This window comes from Daktulosphaira vitifoliae, unplaced genomic scaffold (assembly GCF_025091365.1).
Source record: "Daktulosphaira vitifoliae isolate Bord-2020 unplaced genomic scaffold, ASM2509136v1 Scaffold_3, whole genome shotgun sequence".
NCBI lineage: Eukaryota > Metazoa > Arthropoda > Insecta > Hemiptera > Phylloxeridae > Daktulosphaira > Daktulosphaira vitifoliae.
The window spans coordinates 33,395,039-33,421,044 of record NW_026099574.1 but is presented as its reverse complement, the minus strand read 5'-3'; the positions used below and the strand labels follow the sequence as shown (position 1 = coordinate 33,421,044).

Below are 26,006 nucleotides of genomic sequence, written 5' to 3'. Positions count from 1 at the left end.
CAATTTAATTTTTATTTTTCGATTAATTAAATGGTTAATTATAAATAAGTCCACTACATAGGTTAAAAGCATATACTTAAGTGAACTTAAACGTAACCTACTTATAACATTCAATATCTTACGTTTGGTATTGAAATAATTAGTAGGGGATAATTACGCTACTATTATAGCAAATAAGGGCGGAGCTTAAACGTGGCGTGATATACTGGCAGGGTGTGAGACGCGGTCGTCTAGCTGTTTGCATTGGCAGGGCTGTATCCTCGTGTGTCAAAGCATGTGCGTTGTGTTTGTGTAGTGTGCACTGTGCACTGTGCTGTGCGTATCATTATTTGCTTCAATATAGTGTACAACGGCTGTGTACACGATTTGTGCAACTGTGAAGTCTTATAATTTTTTATTAATTTAAAAATCTGTACTACACATACATTAAATAACTTTTATAAAACAGTCACAGAAAATAAAGGTAAGATGTTCTATTTAGTATTCTTATTGGGGTGTAATTCAAACAAAAATTGATCATTGATATCGTAATAATTAATTCAGGAGGGGGTCATCATTTTTAGTATATAATGACAGCGTGGGGGTGTGTGTTCATGTTAACAAATAATTTTAAATAGTTTTAATAAATTCTTTAGGCAAATCATTAATTTTTATTATAAGTTCAATTTTTATTTTTATTGCCGTTAAATGTTCCGCTATTTTTTCATTATCGTTTTATGAGCCATATTAAATAAATAATATTTTTCATTTTATGTATAGTATGCCTATATATTATTATATTTATTTGAAATTAATTTTTGTATAACTTACATTTAAAAATGATAACTGAATAAATTTTATTTATTATTGATTAGGTTTTTTTTGTAATATCAATTTTATTGAGCAGATATTTGAGAAAACGTTACTCTTATTAATTAAGATGTGATATTAGTTTTATTTTGTATTTAACTTTTCTTCCATTTTTCGGTAAGATTAAGATTTTAGGTCAATAATTATGCTTAAAAATAATCAGTAGATGCATAGTGAAAATTATTTTTAGCTTAAAATTTGTAAATTAAATATGTTTTGTATTCAACGCTAAACATTATTCTTGCTTCTTGGTGAATTTTATTAAATTATTCGCTTAATTTTTAATAATTGTAACTTCATGATTTCATAATCCCTAATCTGATAAGAATTCATCTCATCCAACTTGTTCTGTGTTTCATCCCTGGAAGAAACGCTACTTACCAGGGATTGCATCATGTTTACAGAGCATTGAATTATCATGGAAGGTCTTCGATTATTCTTAAATTTCACAGAAATATTGTGCCTTTCTTTAGATAAACTTCAGAAAATTCTAGTTTTGTTGTTTTATTTACAGCCAAGTGTGTGCTGTTTACGCACATAAGATATACCTGATACCACACATAGTGAACGTTCGTGTTTTATTAATAAACACTATTGTAAATATTTTTAAATTAAAATTTTTGTTATTTTCACATTAAACATTATGTCGCCTCCGTTAAAAAGTAACCAATGTTATCATCAATTTTACATTATAAGTTTCTTTTTAAAAAATGTTAAGATTTTGATTTATATTTAATAAAATTATAAATCAACTAACAAAATTTTTATTTAATTAAAAGTTAGTACCTTAAAAAATAAACTTAAAAAAATAATATAAAGATATGTTCACACTTTTACAACAACAACCATCATTGTTAAATACTTAACAATTTGACTAAACTTACATTGAATAACTAGTGAACAATAGGAAAAATGTGTTTATTAGAATTATAAAAAAAAAAAATCATACAAATTTAATAAGGTGGTAATAATTAGTTGCATATTTTTTTAGTGATTTTTTTTTTATTTGTGATTATTTGTTGTATTAACATTTGTTTCTTTAGGTAGTTTAATTAAAAAATCTGATCTACAACCATGTAAAGATATTTCGTATTTTTTTTTTTATACTATTTTTGACTTGAACAACTTCTAATTAAACTGTCTATTGAATTTTGTATTTTTATTTCATAAACATTTCATATTATCTCATATACGACATAAGTTCTAAATGATAAACTTTATTGCGATTAACTGTTTACTATAATATAATATAACTTGACTCCGTCTAAAATTTATCTTTAAGTTTTAAGCATAAGTATTAGTCTCTTCCTACTATTAATTATCACATAATAAGATACTAGTTTTATAAGAATAAAATACAAATTTGTAAAAAAATTCGTTCATGTTTTTGAAGTAACATTTATGTTCATTAAACAATCTACTACTCTATTATATATTAAATTGTTTTTAAATTATATACGATCATATATGTATTACGTAAATTACAAGTCTTTAATTATATTCCACTTAAAATCATTATTGAAATTTCAAAAATATTGTAATTTTCTTAATTGAATAATTGAGTATGAGTAACACTTGAACATAATGTACTTAATATAGCTTAAGTAAGTTATTAGACATTTTATCGATTTGAAATAACATAAAATGTAAACTGCATAATAATTTAAAGTAGTTGATAATTTATAATTAAGTGAAGATTTTGATTAAAATTTAATCAATAAATACTTATTTTAAATAAAATTGGTAATTAGAAATATAATTCCATAAATATTATAGAATTAATTTATTATTGCCAAACTTTGGAGTGACGCTAGAGGTCGGTCTTAAAAAAAAGGTTAATATATAAAAATATATTAATAGTAATTTAATTTTTTTCTTAATTTGTTGTGGTTATTTATAAATTTCGTTTTTAGTACTATTTAGATTTAAATGAATGTATGATATTATTCATAATTTTATGTATTATGATATTATGTAACATGATCAGTTTATAAAATGATGAGTATAATGAATGATTGACTTTTTCTTTTATTAAATATTTGTTAATATTTTATCTATATAATCTATAATATAATAAAAGATATCCCAAGGATTAAAATTCACGTCATGTCCGTTAATAATTATAATATTTTGGAGCTATAAGATCTTTTTAGAGGAGTTTTAATGATTTTTTTGTCAATATTTGTGTATAAAACATTTTATTGTATCAGTGCCTAAAACTAGGGATTGCCCAGGCCATGAGCGCTATGTATATAATAATAAACACGTATATATCTGATTGATATCATCATTGAACAACTATTTTATAGGTATACAAATTTGTAAACACAATAATTTTAGTGGCATAATAATTCTTATTTTCTCCTAATTAAAATTTGCATTTTATTATGAAATTTTATAATTTGGTAAAATGTAATAAAAATTATGTTTTTAAATATTGATTATTTTTCAAACTCTAGATGAACGGTGTTGAGTAAGTAAAACTTGTTATTTGATTATTAAGTCTTTTGTTGAACCAGTTGTACACTAGTAGTAATGGCCTTGAAACAAAATGTACGATTGTTATAATACTGCCGTATATTAATAACCTGGGTCACTCTAGTGACCCCAGGGTGTTTTACTCTTTTTATATGTTTTTCAAAAAAATTTTCAAAATAATAATAAAAAAAGTATCATTGCCTTTTGTGATATGAAGTTTTTTAATTTTAAGAGACAATTTTCGTGTTTTAAATATGTATAAAAATTAAATTTTTTCAACATTTTTATTCCTACAACCATCCGAAATTGGTTATGCTGAAAATTGTTCAGTATTATTTTATACATATCATCAAATAGTATATTATATTTAATATAACTTTTAATTATTCTATAATGAAGATATATTTAACTAGTTATTATACTGAGTGATTAATTTATCTAAATACTAAATTAATAAAAAAATAAGAATAATATTGATCTTTTTTTTTTTGTTTCTTTTGTTCGATGTTTTTTTTTTCAATTTATCTAATAAAAATTGATCACTTGTGGCTAATTAATTAAGTAAAATTAAAACTATGTTAACGTTGATAATGGTAACATTGTTTCCGACATACGTATCCGCGACTTTTCATTAATTTTTTGTGGCTTTGAGTTTAATATTTTTAATTTTTCAATTTATCGTTCATAATGTATTTTTGTTTTCATCCATTATACCTTATGAAGGTATCAACTTAAATTTTTCAAGCATATCTAACGAGCTCATTTATTAAATGTTATTTGTACTTGGGGTTAGAGGTACAGATATACTTAGTATTAGTACTAAGTATAACATACTTAGTTTTTCTATAGTTTTTATACAAAATAAACTTTTACTATTATTATTATTATTGGAGATAGGCTATTTTTAATCTTCGAAAATTAAAAAAATGACTTGGTCAATAAAAACTTTTGGACCATTATTTCAGAAGTTAAATACAATTTAAGTTAAATAACTGGTGGTGAAGATTGGTGCTACTATTTTTATAACTAGACATTTTCCTGCTCTACTCTTTCTCCTGCCTAGGTTTAATTATGTCAATAACTTAGGAGATACTGATCCATAAATTGTTTTCATAGTATATAGAGTTTTTAAAAGTAAGGAAACAGGTTTATTGTTACGAACAATAGATATTGTTTGCCTTATTAACTAAACATTCTATATATAAATATGTTTATTTATTCATTAAATTTCGAATCATAGCTTTATTGACTATTAGTAACAAAAAATTAATAATAAGTTTTCCATATCAAAGTCAGGTAGAATGTTATTTATGTCATTCATTTTTAGATGACGTTGTTTAATTGACTTAGTTGTGTCAATTTACATCAAAGTTTACCAAAACATATAGAAGATGTATAATTTGAGCCAAAATAAAAGTCGTTATATCTTTCTATTGTCTTTTATGTCTCTATAAAAGAGAATAATTTATCGAGTTAAAATATATGGGGAAAAGTTTAAAAGATCTGGAATCCCTAGAAATCAGTATATAATATATACTTTATATACTAATATATTTTGTTGTTAAATGAAAAAATGGAAAATGTTATTTTTTAATCATAAATTAGAGATATATTTCTAAATTTCTAATTATAGAGTAGTAAATTTATAAAAATCGGATAAAAAAAAACAGCACAGAATGGTCACGGCACAGTGGTGATATGGCATAGTTGGGTCAAGTATAATGATATCTGACAGTGATTAAAATCACTATCGTAGAAAACGCTTCGATGCAAATCTTTGGATAGTGTTTAATTTTAAAAAATTGGTGGATTATTCCAAAAGCTACATGATCTGCTATTTCCTTATTGTATCCTGATTAGGATAAACGCATCATCGTAAAACTAATACCTTCTCAGCTTCGCATCAAAGTTAATAATAATATATCAGTTTTGTTTAAAAATTGCCCATTTATAATTTCATTTTTTAATATAAAGTACTATATTTTATGTTATCTTTTTCTTCCTAAAACTGTTATGACTTTTTGAAAAATAGATAAATCAAAAGAAATGTATTTTTGGATACATTAAGTATTTCCCTTTTTAGGTATATATTTTTTTGAAAATCTAAAAGTTTATACTGTGTTTTGTGTAGTTAAATAATCTCTAATAAAAATATAATGGTTATGTAAGATTTACATCAAAGTGTTTTTTAGAATGGTGATTTTAATCACTGTCAGTTTTCAATACTATACTAATGTGCCACCATTATGCTCCCGTCTCGAATGTATTGAGTTTTTTTTTATATATTTTTCTGAGTTCCTTCGACTTTCTATAAATATATGAATATATACGGGGACATGGTCTTGAAAATATACCAACTATCATGCAAAAAAAAAAAAATAATAGTAAATCCAGTTCGAGAATCGATCCCATTGATTTTATATTCAAATATTAATAGTTAAAAGAGTCGTACTATCGAAAAATAATTTGATAATTAAATTATCTAAAAGACTAATCTATTTTAATTTTGGTGCAAATTACGAACTATATTTTCGTTTAATAAGGATGGGTTTTCTAAGAAGGTAACTTAATCTTATCTGAAGAAATTTCATCCCCAATGAATATCACTTACTAATGTTGTTAATAAATAATTCTATACTAATACAGGAACGGTAGGATTTTAGGAGAGACGATCGCACACCTCGACCAGCGCTATGAAATTAAGACATTTTATTGGTCATCGTTGGGAATTTTGTAGCCAGAAAATTTTCTTTCGGAAGAACTGTTATTCTGGGTAGAGATATAAATACATAAAAGCAAATATCACTATATTTTCTAACGAAAAAAAAATATAATAATTTCATCATGTAAAACGTAGGCGAACTTATCAACTTCAACAATCTAGTGGCGTAGCTACAAATGTGCTGCAGAACTTCGGAAAACTTAAAAAATTATACTTATTGCTGTATAAAAATATTTTTTAGGTAAAGATTTAAATTTTTATGACTTAGCACACCAGTAATAAGGGTGGTCGACCCTAAATAGTTGGGATAAAAGCGAGGAAGATTAAGACGAGCACACCAATGTTATTTTAGTTGTGCCACTGTATTATCTTTCTTTAGTACACTCGTTATAGTTTGAATTCAAATATAAGATTTAACATTATTATTTAAATATTACCTGATACGGTATTGTATAGTAAACGATTAATTCCAAAACATCTATTTTTGTTTAAAACCATTTTTATTGTGTCATCTCCGTAACAGTTTCGTCTAGGATTTTATGATAAATTATAGTAGTCATACTGATCTTCTCTTTTCGAAACTTATTTAGATTGATGAATTGACAACTTAAACATGCAACAGAATTGCATGTTTAATTGAACTCAAACCATTAAATCTTTATGGTAAATTGAAATTGTAATTTTAAAAATATAATATATTATTATTATGGCAAGATAATAAATTATTTTTCAGTCATGTATTAAAACTTATACAATGCTTTCGTTTCATTTCTTCAATACAATTAATTAATTTTAACTACTGTCATGAAGAATACCTATATTTTATACATTGAATGAATCAAGTAAGACCAATTGTAAACTATTAACATTCGACTGAGAGATATATAGGGGTCATGTAGATACATGAGTTAGAATTGATGCGTCTGCAATCGTTTTACCATGATGTCATTACATCTTTACTTCAATGTATATTAAAAATTCATTCTATATTACTTTAAATTCGTTAATTAATGATTATTTCGTTTTTTTTTGTAATACTAAAAAAAATACATAATCTTATTTTGGTTAAGATTCTGATTTTTTTAAAACTGTGCAATACAAATTATTACATTATTCAGAAACACTAAAGATTTCTTATTTATCTTAATTATTAAAATATTCATTTTTTAAAACAAATTAAGTGTAATTTTGTCTGTATAATTTTAAACACTTATGTAAAATTAATATTCAGGTCTATTTATTTACTATTTTTTTAAATTCAGTTTTTTGAAAAATTACTTAAAAATAATAATTTAATAATGTATAGATTATATATGCAATATTAATAAAATAAAAATAATGGTGTGATTAACGAGATAAAAAGAACAACATAGTAAATTAAACTTGTATAAAAAATAACAATTTTTGGAACAAATAAAATAATTAATTTTATGACTTTTGTTGAAATTTAAATAAAAATGGGCCATTATGCACATATTAAAATCAATAAAATATTACTAAAGACAAATTTATCCTTAACTTAAGGATCACCAAGCATATTAATTAAAGTTCCATAAGCGTTATCCTTTTTGCTCCTATGTTTTTATATAGATTATAATGCCCTATGGAAGATATCAGTATTATTTTAGTCTTGTGTTATATATAGCAAAACATAGTATTTATTATATTATGTTCTGAGATAGTGAATTACAGATTACTGTATATTTTTAAAAGTAATTCATACTATATTTATGCAATCATAAAAATTGTATAACCACATTTAAAATTTCATTCAAAAAGTACTTGAATACGATAATAATGACCATGACACAACACGTCATAGTAATACGTTCCTAGGCTTATCGTTTTATTTTGGTTTTGTATCCCTACCTTATTGGACTTTGGCAACAATACCTCTTTTGTTGGTATGCAGGCCTATATATGATGTCATGTTGCTAAAATTAGAGTAAATCACTCACAATTTGTGTTTTATTATATTAATTTGAAAAAAATTCTACTTAATTTAAACAATTTAATTATTTTTTTATTAAAATAATTTTTTAAAAATGTTTTAGTCTCATTAGTCTTCTGTTGAAATCGACTTAGAATTTTAAATACATTTTAGTATCACAACCAAAACAAAATTCCTGGTATTAAAATGTAACAATGACTAAATCCATACCGATAGAAATTATGTGAAATATTATAACCTAACTATTATTCCTAAAAATTTTGTAGGACTGCAAATAAACGTCTTGTGTATTTTTTTAATTACACTATGGATTTCACGTAATACATCGCGCAATTCTTAATTTACCATACTTTTAGAAATGGTTATGCCTCACGTGTAAAATTGTTAAATGAATGCACGTTATCTATAAATTACTAATAAAATAAAATATATTACTAACTTTAGTAAAAGCTTATTAAACATTATGACTAATGTAGTGTAAACACATCGTCATAATTCTGATATTTACTTCATCGTATGTTTATCATAAACCAGTGGTAATTTTCTACCGTCATTAAAACTTTTGAATTAAGTGAAATATCAAGTTATTTAAAAAAACGTATCCTGAATTTTATTTACAACAAGGATTTCATAATTTTTGTGTTAAATTATATACATAATATAATAAGTAAAACACATTTAACTATTTTTTAACAAAAAAATGCATTATACATCAAAAATCTGTGTATGTAGCATGTATAAAGCACGTTAGTACTAGAAGGCTTTCTTAAATATTAAAGATACCCAGAGTATCAAAGCCATTCTAAATGATTTGATTAAATCTTATCATACAACAAAAAAATGTTAGCAATAAATCTCTTTGTTAAATTAGTAAAATATTTTATTAACATTACTTATTAATTTATATTACAATTTTATTGAATATTTTTAAATATTGTTCTAGTGAGGTTTAGATTTTAATTGATAGTTAAAACTGGTATAAAGATGAATTCATACGTTAAAAAGATTAATTAATAACTGATTTTATTGTTTTATTTGTTATGCAGTAGAAGAGGCCATTGAAAGGTATTATTTAACTTTAATTTATAGCCTATACATGACAATTAAAATTGCCTATCATTCTAAACTTAGCTGATAAAATTTTAGTATGTAATACGTTTAATTTTTTTTTAACCGTGTATTAAGAAATTCTTTTTAAATTATGGTCATCTACCTTTCTTTTCTTTTTTGTCTACAATTTAAAGTATAAGTAATTCAATAAATATAATATATTCATATATATATATTATGCAATAATTACTTTAAGTATAATATATAATTTTTTGTTTTTAAATTCATATCATCATACGAAACTTTAAAAACGGCGTGCAAAGTTCTGTAAACTGCTGTCTTTATATTAAAAATGTAGAGATAATAATTATTATCAGTTTAATACAATTAAATTTGACTTCTTATTTTAATGGTTATATATAAGTATTCTATAGTTAAAGTAGGTTAAATAATAAAAATAAAAATTAATAGTCTACAAGAAAAACTATTGTAAGTTAAAAAATTGGATATATTCCGTGTATTTGTTTTTGTGAAACATACTAATATTTTTTGAAAAAAAAAAACAAGATTTCACAATTTTTTTTTTAAGTTTGCTCAGTATAAATATCTATTTTATGCTTAACACTTATTCATAAATTTTAAATTTGAACTTAAATTATTATAACTACTATTATTACTACAATTGAACAATTTTATAATTTTTGATAAAACAAAATTATAGTTAATTATTTTATTGTTCGGTATTGATTTAAATAACTTAATTAGACTTATTGTGCGTTTACATAGTGAATTGTTTAATAGAGATGAAGACTGTTGATCGTATAGTTAAATTATTTTTATATTCATGTTTTTAACTTTATACTCTTGACTTAAATGAATGCTCTAGTAGTGTGTGTATTAATCGAAGGGTCATGCAAACGTATTTCTTTTATCAGTACGATAAGAACCATAACGGGGCATACACTGACTATAAACGCATAACGTTTTAGTACTAAATCAATCGTCTTATTATATCCCACATTGTTTCTATTTATTTAATTTTCTAAAAGAAAAACCAGTGTTATTATACTTTTGAGTATTTGTTTTTTTTTTTTTTTTTNNTTTTTTTTTTTTTTTTTTTTTTTTTTTTTTTTTGTAATAGTGACTACTGCGGTGTCTTCATGGACGATCCGATGGAATTGCGACTGTGATAGGCTTAAAGCCAACTATTTTAAAATTATCAATTAAAGAGCAGACCGGTTTAATTATCTGTTAGATACTTAGTTTTGTGTTAAACTTTACTATGGAAGTCCCAGATTCTAAGTATTCGCCAGTGGACACACGCGGCGACGAACACACTGCCACAACTAATACAAATAAAACTAGTAACTCTGCTGATGAAGCTGGGAATAAAATGAAGAAATTTCTCACCACTGTGCCTACTACTAAAGTACCTAAGTCTAAATCACCAACAAATAATTGTAACAGTAAGTACCACTTTATTTTTATCAAAATACATAACAAAAATTATTCCTATATGTATAAAAAGAATTGAATTCGGCTAATTTTAAGTAGTAGGTAGCAGGAAAACAAATGATTACTTAAAATTATCTATAGTTTATAGAAATTAAATTTAATAGATAATTTTATTTGTTTACTTAAAAAAAACAACAACAATTGAGTTATTATTGATATTATTCAATTATGAGTAATAATTTTACCCAATAATTATCTTGGAATAGCACAAAGCACAATGCCTATGATGATGTGTGTTGAAAATAATTTTCAACACTTACAAAATATCGATAATAGTCATCGAAATTGCTATTAATAATTTCTAAAGTAATCTATATTCTTTATTTTTACTTAAGCACACAGGGAAATCTTATAAATCTAAATACAATTTTTATGTGGAAACTAATTACTTTAATTATCTGTAAAATATTTCTTATACAATTTTTCAATATTGTTCTACAATGTTTTTAAATTATTATTATTAAATAATTATTATTTAATAATTAATATTATTATTATTATTAAGTAAAAAAATTTTTTTGCAAATAATTTTTTTCATAAATTTTGTAAATTATTTTACTGTAATAAGAAATATCAATAAGAGGTTAAATCAGATAAAAGGTAATAATGACCTTAGATTCATATATGGTGAAATTTCATATATGATAACAAATATTTTTATTTCTCTTTTAGATAGCTGATTGTTATTATAAAATTATGCTTAGTGTATTATATAAAAACATGTATATTCTGTGACGGTTAAAAATTAATTAGTTGTTTTCTTGGAAAACAAATGAATTGATGGTGTTTGTTTTTTATTTTTTTGCGTGTTAGTTTCCTTTAGCTACGTGGTTTAACCTTTGGCATTTTGTCAAAACTAAACTACATTTAGCAATATAAAAATGTATGTTACACAAGCTATAAAAATATTAGTTATTAATATAAATAATACTAACTAAAACCTTGTTAATAGTTGGGCTTTTTACTAATGATTATAATTTTAATAAATATGAATAATTGTGATTAGTTAGTGTTATAATTTATAAAAATCAATTTTCATATCGAAAAATAAAGGTGGTAAAAATGTTAAAAGAGTGGATTATTTAGAATACATAGTGTGTCATTTATTCTAGTAAAAAATAAGAGTGATTTCAAATTCTAAAAATTAGAATTGTAATGCAAATAAAAACTCCTATTTATATTGATAGCAAGAATAAATGTATATAGATATATATAGACCAGAAGTAAAAAACAATTTGGGAGATTATCCCACATATAGTGTGATTTATTAAAATTACTATATCCATTTTTTTTTTTTAAAGGTCAAATCAAAATTTGATTTATTTTATAAACCATAGTAAGTATTAAGTTAATTGTAAGAAAAATTGATTTCTTAGGGTAGATTTTTAGGGTGACTTTTAATAATTAAATTGGAACCTTATATTAGTTTTTTTACTATTTGAAGAAGAATACTTAGAAAAAAGTTTTTTAGTGGTTGACAGCTAGTTTTGTATTATTACTTTTTGAGACATTTGCATTTAAACATTTAGTAAAGGGAGGAGCAGAGGTTAGCGTTTAATAATACTACGGGTAACGAATAAGAATAATTTTTAGTAAAAGCAAAAGGTGCATGCAACATTAAAAAATCTTATTTGTGCGTCATTTTAAACAATACATTTTTTTAGATTTTATTTTTTTTAGTATTTATGTGGCATAAAATAAAAGAATATTTTTAATAAATTAAATCCAATTATGTTCAACAATATTACGCATAGTTAAGCGTTTAGTGGGTTATTATTTCGTTGTATTGGAAAATACAAATTAAAAATATTCTTATTTATCACTTATTCAGAGACTCACTACTCTGATGTATAGGGATCCACCGGAATTTTTTCGTTAATCCGGAAAAATAGCCATTATATTAATAACTTAAAATAGCACCTTATCAAAAGTAGGATAAAATAAAATATGTATATGGGGATAATTGAGACAAAATAAATTAATTTTTATTTATCAAGGATTTTAATACATTTGCATGGACAATTATCTATCATCTGATCTTTTTCAATGGCTGTTTAACTAAATTTGTTTGGATATGTATTTATACAATTTTAAAACAAATATGATATACGAGAAATCTTTAGAAATGTTAAGATAAAATGTAATAAATTTAAATACATTATATGTTTAGTATTATGTAAAAATTTTAGAAATATTATAAATTAATAAAACTGTGTTAAACGAAAATATTGTCTATAAAAATAAGTAACAGTACAATATTTGACTTATAAAGTTAAAATCTCTTTGAATTATAATTCGATTTCTGTTTACAACCACACAATGTTGAATTTATTAAAATAGTTCATCACAAGAATTTTGAGGGGCGTTGCAGCCTCCTCATTCCCCTGATTACTCTAATTCTGTATTTTACTATGTGGATCTGAATTATATGTTGTATTACATAGTGTGTATTACATTGCGCAACACTTTTTCACTAAATAATATGATAGTAGATTTTAATTGAACTTCGTCGGTGATTCCGAATCTGGCCTAAAAATGTTTAGATTGTTTCTAGTTTTTTAGATTATTACTAATTAGTAAATACCAGGTAATTACGTAATCATAATTGTTCAAAAAAAAAAAAAAAAAAAAATAGCACACTATTACTCAATAAAAGTTGACAAACTTAAAATCAATTTGTAAACTGATGTAATCTTAATACTCATATAGCAGTTTTGTATTAATTATTTATCATTGAACGAAAAAAAACCATCGAAGATTTCTCAATGTGATTGACTTAGACAATGAAAAAGTTTTAAAAACAATTGATAATCCCCCATTTCTAATCTACTTCGTATGTGTTTAGCATTGATAATGGTAACATTGTTCCCGATTTTTTGGTAATTTATTATGGATTTTTGAGTTAAATATTTTTAATATAGTTTTGATTAATTTAATACTCCGGCTACGTACAAACCATCCGTCCCGGTTATGTTTATCAATTATCAATGGTTAAGAAAATTCTTTTAGGGGAGGCTGCTATGGCCCTCATATATATATATATACAGGGTGTTCAGTAAGTCAGGAAACAGGTTTCTATTGTTCTCATTGTTACAAACAATGAGAACAATAGAAACCCGTTTCCTGACTTACTGAACATCCTGTATATTAATATTATTAATATAAATAATAATAGCCTCAAGTGATCAATTTTTATTATATCATACATAAATAATGTTTTGAATGTTTATATTGTCTACTAAACAATAACTAGAGGATTTTTTTTTTTATTACAATAAGTAAAATCATAATGACAGAAGAACGACTATTATATGTGTTTTCTATTAATATTTTTCTTATCAAAAATCCACAAAAATGTATTTTTCCTTGCTGTTTTGAATGACCTTAGTGAAAAAATATAATGTATCATTGAATTGTTCTATATTTTCTAATGTCGATCACTTATATTAAAATATTAAGATTTTCTTATTGCTTTCGTTTCTCGGATATAATATAAAATACTTGATACTAATTATGCATGAAAAAAAAATTATGTAGTAATAATTTAATAAATAGTTCAAAGATTATAACATAATAGATTCGGGACATTGTTAATATCGAATTTAAATAACATTTCAATCAAACTAATAATTGTGTTCACTTAAAATATAATTTTGTAGCCTAAAAATGATATTTTTAACGTCTATAAAGTTGGTTTTTTTACCTGCATTTGTTTTATATGTAGACCATATTGCTAATTAATTTTGGTTATTTTCAATAAATATTTTAATATTATATTATATTAAAAATTATTTAATTTGATTTTAATTTTTTTTTTTTTTTAGTACCACTTATCATAGGATTCTTATTAAGTTTGATTCTTACTATTTATATGTGCTTCACTGATCTATTCAATAGTGAAATTTATAAGGTATGAACTCTTTTTTTCTCATATTTTATGTTTTCTGAAGACATACAATTTCAAATATTTATAGAGACTGACTATAGCAAATGGTAGTTTACTTTATGAATCGTGGAAAGAACCACCAGTGAAACCTTTACTATGTATACACATATTTAATTACACAAATGTCAATGAATTTATGAATGGTGAAGAACCAAAACTTAAAGTTGAACAATTGGGACCTTATTGTTATAGGTATTGATTTAGATATTTTATTTTATTTATTCAGTTTTTAATATTTATTTAATTAGTTTTTTTTTCTAGAGAAACTCTTTATAGAGTTAACATTACTGACCATAAAAATGGTACTCAAACTTTTAATGAAATGAAAGTTCAAGAATTTGATTATTCTTCATCTAATGGGTCAGATTCAGATGTAATAACAGTACCAGATATTCCTTATATTGTAAGATTACTATTAAACATTTTTGTTTATAAAAAATAAAAAAAAATTATAATTTGTTAGATATTTCCAATATAAATGTGTATAATGATATTTTTGATGTTTATGTATGTATATAATAGATAACGTTCAGCCGATTGACTTGTTCTATTGTCCACTCTGGCAACAGTCAGTTCTGCAATGCTTAATTGACTACTGGTCACAGGACAAGTTAATATTTTTCATGTTTTGCTTTGCGTGTTGGTCTGCAAATTATTTATTGTTTGTTTTATACAAAAATTTGTGTTGTTTAAATATTCTTTGCTGAATCAAACATTGTTAATTTTGTAAATTCGTCATTCATTTTTTCTCCGTTTCTCCTAGTGTGATTTAACAAATTTTTCTATACAGTGTGACACGCAATACCTTCAAAAGTATAAGATAAAATATAATTTTTTTCTCTTCGATTGTTATTAGTATCTAACATATTATTTGACAAAAAAATATATAGTCCTATCTGCCTTCTTTTTCTCTTTAAATTTTATTAACTTAAGCTTTTTAAATGAAAATACATACTAACTTACAAACTAGAAAATTATCTATTTAAGAAAATAATTGCAGTAATTCTTTTGGACTACTTTCTACCATGTTGGATAACATTTTTTAAACCAGTATTTTGAAAGTTATTAACAGTTAAATAGTAAAACTAAAGGTATAGCGTAGATCTCTTCGTCTTTATCACTCGGCATTAATAAGTTATACTCCTACCCTAACATAATAATGTTAATATCTTTTAAAATAACAGTTCAAAAGTTGTTATTGATCAGTCATTTTCTGATATATAAGTTAGCTAGTTAAATATGTATGTTTCCATTTAAAAAAACAAATATGATAAAATTTAAGGGGAAATAGGACTATATTATTTTGTATAGTTGTTGGTCTAGCCTAGTGGATAGAAATGTGTGTTTCGGCGCACATTAGGTTTAGGGTTCGATCCCTAGGGTGCCAACAAAATTTTTCTTGTAATCTTTTCATTGGTGATGTCTGATATCTGGTGCAAGCAGATATCAGACATCAATAGGAGAATAGTGTTTTCTTCTTTCTAATTTCTTGTGTCCTTATAGTTTCAACTTGTCCCTCTGTAACTTCTTACACCCGTAATAATATCTTTATCATTGTCTTTGATAACTTCAGTGGCATATGTACACATATTAATACGATTTTTAAAAAAGCTGTATTAATTGACTGCAATCCTTTCTAATACCAAATTAAATTATTATTTTCCATTCAAAAATTTTGTAAATTAATCTCTAAAAAATATCTATTTTGAAAAAATAAATTTATATTATTATCGTTCATAAACGATATAATCTTATTTTGTTATATAATAGAACAAAGTAAAAAACGCTTTTCTGGGAAAATTACTTAGCGTGCTCGGATTTTCAAAATTTTCTTTTTTAACGAAAGTACTCGGTCACCAGATTCTGGGAAAATTATTGGCGAAGGTCGGAAAATTTTTGAAGCTCGCCCGCGAGCATTTTAAAATTTCGACTGTTTTTTAGAAAAACGCTCGCTGACGCCAGCGTTTTACGACTTGAGTTTTGAAATTTTCACCAGACCTGCCCAATAATATTTCTGAGGTATGGTAAAAAAATCAATTCAATCCGTTCATTTTTCACCGTTTTACGAGCTTTTTTTTTTCACGCGCTCGAGACGCCAGGTCGTGCCGCCCGAAATTCTTGCGACACTACGACATGAAAACGTTTGTTTTTACGATTCGTAATCATACTACGGCGTTCTGCACGTGCCGAGGAAGTGCCAAAAATCTGAAAATTCGATATCCGATCAAAACTCTGGCCGTTATTAGCGTTTGAAATTCATCAAATTCCACGCACATGGTTTTAATATGCGCATTGACTCATTTCTGTGTATACGTTTATTCTGTACCTTAATTATATGGTGTAATATGTATTTTTATTAGGACACTATTTTGCATTTGCACATAGGACTATATTTTTTATCGAGGAATGTTATATTTAAATTTCAAGACGGTTATAATTATACAGGGTGTTCAGTAAGTCAGGAAACGGGTTTCTATTGTTCTCATTGTTTGTAACAATGAGAACAATAGAAACCCGTTTCCTGACTTACTGAACACTCTGTATAAGTTTGTACTTTCATTATAAGAACAGTACATTATTAATAATCTTTTTTTTCTCATATATGATATATGAGTCTATGAGTTTATCGTTTAAATTGGGATTCATCTATGACAATCTTTTCATCTATGACATCTATGACACAGTTATCAATATTTTTATCAAAATTAAATTTTTGGCATAGTCCCAATAACCTGCTAATTTTTTTGTAATTATTCTATAATATAAACACAATTATCATAATTAGAATATTAATAATTTTTGTGTATTTAAGGGAGATATTTCTGTTATCATTAATATAAAATTTATATTTAATTAAACATTGATATTATTTAAAAATATGTTAATAATGATAAAATAATTTTTTTTTCACGTTACAATATAATAATAACAATTTATTGCAAAACCACATTGGGTTCAAAAGTTGTGTATTTTTTTTATACTTTGGTTGGTTGAATAAAAAAATAAATAATAAGTATCATTATACGAAATATTACATTAAAAATATAATGTATTATACCACTAGGAAAATATTTTTTTATTTTTCTCAAAATCGGATATTTTGTATGAGTTTTTTGAAATAATTATTCTATTAAAATGCTATATTATTTTATTATGTTTGATTTAATATAAATTCACACAATGAATAAAGCTACTGTTAATGAGGAAACCTATATTTTATTTGTAATATAACCATTTATATAGCAGGTCAATATTGCTTGATATCAAATAATTTAACCTTTGTGATTTCTTTTAGAGTGCAATAGCTTTGACCAAAGATGAAAACTTTTTCATTCGAAGGACTATGTCATCTATTTTAAATCAAGTATCTGAAAATCCATTTGTTACTGTGACAGTCTATGATTTCTGTTTTGGGTATCAAGATAATGTAGTTAGAGCATTAACTACCTTATCTAAATTAGCTAATAAACCTCCACCTTTTGAAAAATTTGGTTTATTAACTAAGGTAAATTTTTATGAGGTTTGTTTTTAATTGTTTAAATAAGTAAAAATATCATGTAACATAGAGAGTGGGCGTAAATCCAGATCGATTAACAGTTCAAAATGGTCATAAAGATTTAAATCAAATGGGTCAAATTGTTTTACTAAATGGTAAAAGTATGTTGCACCCATGGAAATCAGATGAATGTAATGTAGTTGGTGGAAGTGATGGCATGTTGTTTCCTAGAGATAAAGTGCAACATGAACAGACTGTTCATTTATTTCACAAAGATTCTTGCAGAAAATTACCTCTTACTTTTCATTCTAAGGAAAAAGTATGTAAAATTATTTTATAATATAAGTGAATAACTATTAAATTGCATAAATATTTTTTATTAGATAAAAAGTGGAATAATTGGTCATGTTTATACTTTATCACCTAATGCTTTTAATAATTCTATTCCTGAAAACACTTGCTACTGTACACGTACACCATGTATGCCTGATGGGATTTTTGACATGGGTCCTTGCTCAACTAGTAAGTAATCATAACTCTTTATCTAAAGCTTGATTTACCATTAATTTTGTTCATAATTAAAATTGAATTAATTTACAGATTCTCCTGTAGTTATTTCATTTGCTCATTTTCTCCATGGAGATCCAACATTATTAGATGCTGTAGAAGGTCTTGATCCTGATCCCAAAAAACATGAATTTTTGTGGTTAATTGATCCTGTACGTAACACAAGCATAGTATAATTTTAATTTTAAAACTCTATTTTTATTAATTTTTACTTTATTGTAGATTCTTGGAATAACTATGGAAACTCAGATGAGAATACAACTTAATATACAAGTTCGTAATCCAAATGGTTATGGATCTTTGTCTAAAATACCTGACAATACTATATTGCCATTTACTTGGTTGGAAATAGTATGTATTAGCTGTTTATGGGAAAATATTAATTACTTATTTCATTTTATATTTTAGAGAACTGGAGAAATATCAACTAAATTAAATTCGGCATTGTTCCATTTGAGTTTTACCATTCAGTGGATTCAAATGTTCCTTATGTGCTTAGGCTTAGTTGGGTTATTAGGCACATCATTTTGTTTTATGCGTATTTTTTCCAGACGTTTCAATCCAAAAATGGTAATAATTACAAATGAAAATTTGCCTATGAGTGCGCCATGTGAAAAAATTCCTATTGTTTAATAATTGATTTTATTAAACTAGTTATAATTTACATTTTAAGTGTGAAAATGTAATTTTTTTTTAACTTTGAATATTTATTTTATATGTAAATAAACAAAAAATGTTCTGATTATCATTTTAAAAGTGATAACTTTGATCAATGCTATTTCACTTATGCCATGCTAGTTAATATAATTTTTTAACTTTTAAATAATACATAAGCCATTTAATTAAAGTTCATGTAATTATAGAAAAATTATGAAATTTAGAAAATATATTTTTTTATTTTAAAAAACAATAGTGTTTATTTATTAGAACACATCATTTTATACAGTTTTGCTCATGCATTGAGCAATTTAATCAATAATACTGGGAAATTGTAAACTTCTTTCAAGTGGTATTCAAGTTAAAAGTGGGTTGGCTAATATAAATGTAGTAATTTGTAAATGGGTTTCATTTATAATTAATAAGAAAATTGACTTTGGGTCTTTTCATTTTGTTAAAACTTATTTTACTATTAATTTAGACCAAAATATAATTAAAAAACCCAGCAAAGTGGGGTTGCGTAACAGTGGGTATGTGGCATAGTTAGTCAAGTATAATGAAATCTGACAGTGATTAAAATCACTATCATAAAAAACATAAGCTTTAATTTAATATACAAAATATATATATATATATAAGTGTCAGTATTTCCAGAACACATTCAAAAAGTAAGTTTAAAATTAACTGGTTTTATGGCGCCATAAAGACAGCATAAAATACATAGTAACATTAAAAAAAATTTTTTTTTAACTCCAAGCCCCTTCATAGTTTAGGTTTGAAAAAAAAACTTTATAATTTAAATACTTGCAATTCAATGGATAATATTGATTTACTGAATATTTGTCCATATCGTGGTTATATTACTTTATACTACTAATAAAACTGTCAAGTTTTATTTTTTATGTTTAATGCAAAGAATTGCAACAAAATTTTTAAAAAATTTTATTTTAATCAACAATCTTAAAAATCTAAATGAAGACCGTTTTTCTAGTATGGCACTGGAAATAATTATTTGTTATAATTTATTAATTTGTTATATATTTATTATAATTATGATTATGGCAATCGTATAAAGAAAAAGAAGGACTTTAAATTTTTATGGTGACTAGTTTAATTATTCTTTGTAATTATGTGAAATCATACTGTAAAAAGCATAAAGATAATAAGCAGAGATCACAAGACTATAATAAACAATGTACACATCAGCCATACTAGACTGACTTACTCTTATCTTATGTCTGATGAACTCAAACTATTTGTGATGCATCTTAAATATCCATATCTTCTTGAATGCCCTACTAACAAACTAGATATACTTCAAATATCAGAAAATGTTTATTAAAAGACATCCTAGCAACCGGAAAAGAAACACTAATCATTAATTTCCTCAAGACTAGTAAACTTGACACATTAATTTAAATCAAACAAACTACACTAAACAATTAATAAACCTATGTAATATTAAAATCAATTATGTAAACACTCAACACTTGTAACCTTTTCTTTTTCTATTTTTTGTATTAACCTAACACACAATGTAAATTTTAGTGGGCTCAAGAACTACCATTTGAAGAAGCCTATAAATAAATTTAAAAAAAAACGTTAAGCTAAAATGAAGTCATACTTAAATCTTACTTGAAAGCTTTTTTTAAAAAAGCAACATAATAATTATTAAGTTTTGATAATCATCAATAATTATTATTATTGTTGTAATAATTTTAAAAATTATGTTTTAAAATATTATAAATAGAAAATATCTCAAGTTTTCTATTTTGATATATGTAATATATTTAAAAATGACCTAATATTAATCAGAAAATTGTGCCTAAAGTGATGATTAAAAATAAAATGACAATTGTACATGACTAAAATAAATATTTTACAACTATAATGTAATCATATATAAAATGCTATAATTTAACTTCTTATGAGTAAAGAAAAATAATACTAGATAAAATATTTAATTTAAAAAGATTAATTTATAATGAAGTACCAATAATTAAATCACTTTGATCATTGACTAGAAAGTGATAAAGAAAGCTTGTTTTTTTCCTTGACATTGCATTTCTAAACTGTCCAGATTTATCTAAGCGTGATCGAGGAGGATCACGGATAAATATTTCACCAAAAACAGAAGCTGCAATTATAAGAAACACATAAAGTAAGCAAGTTTAGGGAAAACAAAAGTAAGTATTCTGTTGAACTTACCAATTGTTTTAACATCCAAATCATTGTCATTTACATGATTTAAAAGTTCTTGTAAAAAAGCACAGAGATATAGGAACACATTCTTACTTCGTTCAGGAAGTTGTGAAATAATCTAAAATAATTAAATAATTATTACTATTATATTAGACTTATTTCATCAGTTAAATTGTTTACAATTTAATGAAAAAATTGTTTATTTATTTATACAATAATTGTATTTTTAATTATTGATTAATTAATTAATTAGTATTATTTGTAATATTTTCTTCTTCTTCCTCGCTTTTATCCCAACTACTTGGGATCAGCCACCCTTATCCTAAACTTCTACTTGATACGATCTCCCACATCATCTACGCTCACATCAGCTGTCCTCATATCACATACAATAGCATTCCTCTATCTGTTTATTGGTCTTCCTTTATCTCATCTTCCTTCAACATTCATTTCTATAACTGTTAATACAGCTTCCGATTCTTCTCATCTCATAACATGACCAAACCATCTAAGTCTATTTTCTCTTATCTTATCCATGATTGGCGCAACACATATATTCTCACTTATATGTTCGTTCCTTATCCTATCTTCTTTAGTCACATCCATCTGAGCATTCTCATCTCTGCTACACTCATTCTCTGCTCTACTTTCTTATCAACCGCCCAACACTCTGAACCGTACATCATATTTGGTCTCACTACAGTCTTGTAGAATTAACCTTTCAGTCTCATTGAAATTCTTTTATCGCATAAGACGCCAGACTCTTTTGCACAACTGACCCTAAATACTTAATACTTCCACCTCTCCAATCACGTCCTAGCCTATTGTTACTAATCTCACCTACCTCGTTTTCTCCTTTGTCAAACTCGTACTCTGTATACTCTGTCTTACTTCTACTTATTCTTAAACCATTTTTTTCAAGAGCTGATCTCCACACCTCTAGCCTTTGATTAATTTCCTCCATATTTTCTCTTATTAATACTATATCATCAGCAAACAACACGCACCACGGCACCTTTCCTTGTATTTCTCCAGTAATTTCATCCATCACTATAAAAAATAAGTAAGGGTTTAAAGTAGAACCCTGATGCACTCCTACTCTTACCCGAAAACCTTTTGTTACTCCTCCCACACTTTTTACCCTAGTACAAGTGCCATCATACATGTCCTCTATTATATTAATGTATCTTTTCGGAACTCATTTTCTCATTAATGCCTACTTTAGAACCTCTCTCGGTACTCTATCATAGGCTTTCACCAAATCTATAAATACCATACAAAGCATTTTCTTTTTTTACCTAAACTTTTCTATTAGTTGCCTCACACAAAATAATGGCTCCATTGTTGACTTACCAGGCATAAATCCAAACTGGATTTTAGATACCGATGTCTCATTTCTTATTCTCTTATCTATTACCTTTTCCCAAATTTCATACTATGACTCATAAGCTTTATGCCTCTATAATTTTCACACATTGTATGTCATCTATACCTTTAAATATTGACACCACAATACTATTCTTCCATTAATTTGGAATTTTCCCTTCTAATAAAATTTTATTTAAAAGTTCCTTCAACCACCTTATGCCAATATCCACCAATATTTTCCATATTTCTACTGGCACTTCATCGTGTCCTACTGCTTTATTCTTCTTCATTCATGCCACAGTCTCCCATACCTCTTTCTCATTAATTAAATCTACCAATCTATTGTTTCATGAGATATCCTCTAATGTCTCTCTTGGAGACTCATTATTCAGTAATTTTTCAAAATACTCTTTCCACTTTTTTTTCACATCATCATCACTTGAGAGTACCTTATTATCAACACCTTATATACACATTATATAATAATAAATAATCTTTAGACCTTTTCTCTCTTACTTTTGAAAGTCTATAGATTTCTTTCTTTAATTTCTTTGTTCCTAGCCTATCATACAACACATCATACCTCTTAAACTTTGCCTTACTGCACACTTGGATTCTTTGCACATGCGTTTATACTCCATCCAATCTTCTCTCCTTTAGATCTTCTGCCATACATTGAATTGATTTTTCTTACTTTCTATGATTTTTTGAACGTCCTCATCCCACCACCAGGTTTCCTTGTTTCCTAACATTCTACTCTTATCAAACAATCTTCTTTTCACAACTAGCAAATCTATTTCACATATTATTTATGTCTTCCTCGACATTCCACATCGTCTTCTCTTTTACCGTCTTTACAAACTCTTTTTCATTTTCCCCTTTCAATTTCCACCACCAGATCTTCGATTTTTACCCTGTGTTCCATTTATTTTTGTATATTCTCTTTAAGATACACCACAATTTCATTACCATCAGTCTATGTTGTATAACTTTATAATCTTTTACTCGTTTTACACTCTCTCTCTTCCACATAAAATAATCAATCTGTAATTTATTCCTCTGACTCATATAAGTTATATAATGTTTTTCCCTCTTTCTAAAATAAGTATTAACCACAGCAATATCATACAATACAATTATTGCATTTATAATTTTTTTAACCATTAGTATATTAGTTAAAACACCAACGAAACCAATTTTTAAGACAATACTACTTACGAGTTCAACTTACATTAAATAAAGTGTTATTAATTTTTTTTTCTGAAAAGTTTTTTAAAGTTTTCAAAATAAATAAACATACCTGTTTACATTGATTATAGTTGGATACAGCTGATAAACATGCAGAATGTAAATTAAAAGGAATGATTGGTTCTGATGTACTGTCAAGTAATATCAATAAAGTTTCAGCAACAGAATGAACACTACCAGCTAAAAAATTTAAAAAAAAGTTAATTAAGTCAGAATCCAGCATAATGGAATTGAGGTACTTTTTTAGATTAGTAATGATTGACATCTGACAGTGATTAAAACCATTGTTGTAAGATGCTTCAATGTGTATTGTGCGTCACAAATTAAAAAATTTTTTAATTTTACTAATTAAAAATTACTACACAAAGTGTACAGAGTGATTAACTATGTCTCACAAATTATCTCTGAAAATATAAGAGTTATCTGTTTTTTCTTTATGAAATATTATATTTCTATCTTCGGCTGCTCAGTGAGTAAAATTACATTTTTATGATTATCCCTTATGCTTTAAATCAGTATCAACTTTCAATTTTCAAATGGTAACCCTATTTTTTTTTATTTCATTCAATTATCTACAAGCTATGATTGATTAAAGTATGAGAAACGTGATTATTACTAACATTGATTTATAAAAGACACGAAAATTGTCAATACACAGATAGTTCTTATCTGTACACTAAATATTAATGTTACTGTATTTACCCGACTACTGTTTTATTTGTTAAATCTCCTAAACTTTATATAGTGATATCTCGTTTAGAATTTATTAAAAATGATTTTTTTTTTATGTCAAACAAGATTAATAAAAAAAAACTCAGCAAAGTGAGGTCGCGGCACAGTGAGGACGTAGCATAGTTAGATCAAGTATAATGATATCTGACAGTGATTAAAATTACTATCATAAAAAATGCTTCGATGCAAATCTGTAGATAGTGTTTAATTTTAAAAAATTGATGGATATTCCAAAAGCAAAAATGATCTCTTATTTTATGAATTATATCCTGATTATAAGTTTTATCATTTATAAGTGTAATATATGAATAAATATATAAAAAAAAGTATGTCGAATGAAAGAGGGATATAAATACTACTTTTCATGAAAAAATTGTTTTGATCCATACATTTTTCAAAAAGTTATAGCATTATAAAGTTAAAAATATAAAATCGAGAATTATCACACAAAAATAGCATTCGGTAGCCATTTTTATCGTGAAGACAAAATAAAGTCAGAAATTTTTTTCCAAAAATAATTATACTGCATTAGCTTTAATTTAAGATATATATAAAAGTGTCAGACTTTCTGGAACACTTTCAAAAGTTTAGTTGAAAAAGTTAATATTTTGTGAAAAAGTTGTCATTTTAAATCCCTTTTAAAATTAAATATATTATATATATTTATTAAATAAATATTTAAAATAGTAATTTTTTTACAAAAACTATCTTTTTCAACTCAACTTTTGAAAATGTTCCGGAAATCCTATAAACATTTAAACACTTAAATTTAACACTATTTTAAATCCCCCCTGATTTAACCTGATCAAACGTTTGTGAAAAATTTACTGTAAATAGTAATTATAAAATTTGTTGACTGCATATTAATCTTAACAATTTCATTTTTTTCTATTTAATGATGTCAATTTTAAACTTGTAAGTTGAGCTAAAAGTTATGGTAATAAATTCATGTTATAAATAAGAAAATAAGAGTTCATTTTGCTTTTGTAATTATCCACCAATTTCTTATCACCAATTAAACACTATCTACAGATTTGCATCAAAGTGTTTCTAATGATAGTGATTTTAATCACTGTCAGATTAAATCTATACTAGACCCAACTATGCCAAGTCCCTACTATGTTGTGATCCCACTGTGCTGGTTTTTTTTAACTTATTGTTGATAAAAATTGGTAGAAGGAGCGGAGTTATTATTGTGTAATGACACAAAAAAAAAAAAAAAAAA

The 26,006-nt window shown here is 25.2% G+C and overlaps 2 protein-coding genes across 5 annotated transcripts in view; one reads left to right on the top strand and one right to left on the bottom strand.

The window, feature by feature from the left end:
- The first annotated feature begins 257 nt into the window (after positions 1-257).
- Positions 258-19,429, top strand: LOC126901104 (scavenger receptor class B member 1-like). The gene is made up of 11 exons (XM_050677334.1): positions 258-463; positions 10,192-10,516; positions 14,390-14,475; positions 14,540-14,703; positions 14,773-14,914; positions 17,807-18,016; positions 18,078-18,326; positions 18,391-18,529; positions 18,608-18,726; positions 18,797-18,925; positions 18,983-19,429. The coding sequence occupies exons 2-11, from the start codon at positions 10,333-10,335 to the stop codon at positions 19,205-19,207; spliced, it is 1,647 nt and encodes a 548-aa protein (XP_050533291.1). The 5' UTR covers positions 258-463; positions 10,192-10,332; the 3' UTR covers positions 19,208-19,429.
- The window catches only part of LOC126901103 (inositol polyphosphate 5-phosphatase OCRL), a 22,381-nt gene continuing 11,288 nt past the window's right edge, over positions 14,914-26,006 (bottom strand). For 2 of the 4 annotated variants that reach the window (XM_050677330.1, XM_050677331.1), the window contains exons 15-18: positions 24,102-24,229; positions 21,440-21,551; positions 21,225-21,368; positions 14,914-15,316 (exon numbers count right to left, since the gene is read on the bottom strand). In XM_050677330.1, the coding sequence (XP_050533287.1) occupies positions 15,294-15,316; positions 21,225-21,368; positions 21,440-21,551; positions 24,102-24,229 (407 nt within the window). In that variant the 3' untranslated portion in view covers positions 14,914-15,293. Of the gene's footprint in view, positions 15,317-21,097; positions 21,369-21,439; positions 21,552-24,101; positions 24,230-24,288; positions 24,454-26,006 lie in introns of those variants that run through there. The other 2 variants (XM_050677332.1, XR_007702980.1) reach the window with 2 other exon arrangements.

Bases quoted from the DNA above. Each gene is read 5' to 3' on its own strand.
- LOC126901104 (XM_050677334.1), top strand. From the start codon at position 10,333: ATGGAAGTCCCAGATTCTAAGTATTCGCCAGTGGACACACGCGGCGAC. The intron at 14,915-17,806 runs GTAAGATTACTA...GATTTCTTTTAG, and splicing joins TACCAGATATTCCTTATATT to AGTGCAATAGCTTTGACCAA. The intron at 18,926-18,982 runs GTATGTATTAGC...TTTATATTTTAG, and splicing joins CATTTACTTGGTTGGAAATA to AGAACTGGAGAAATATCAAC.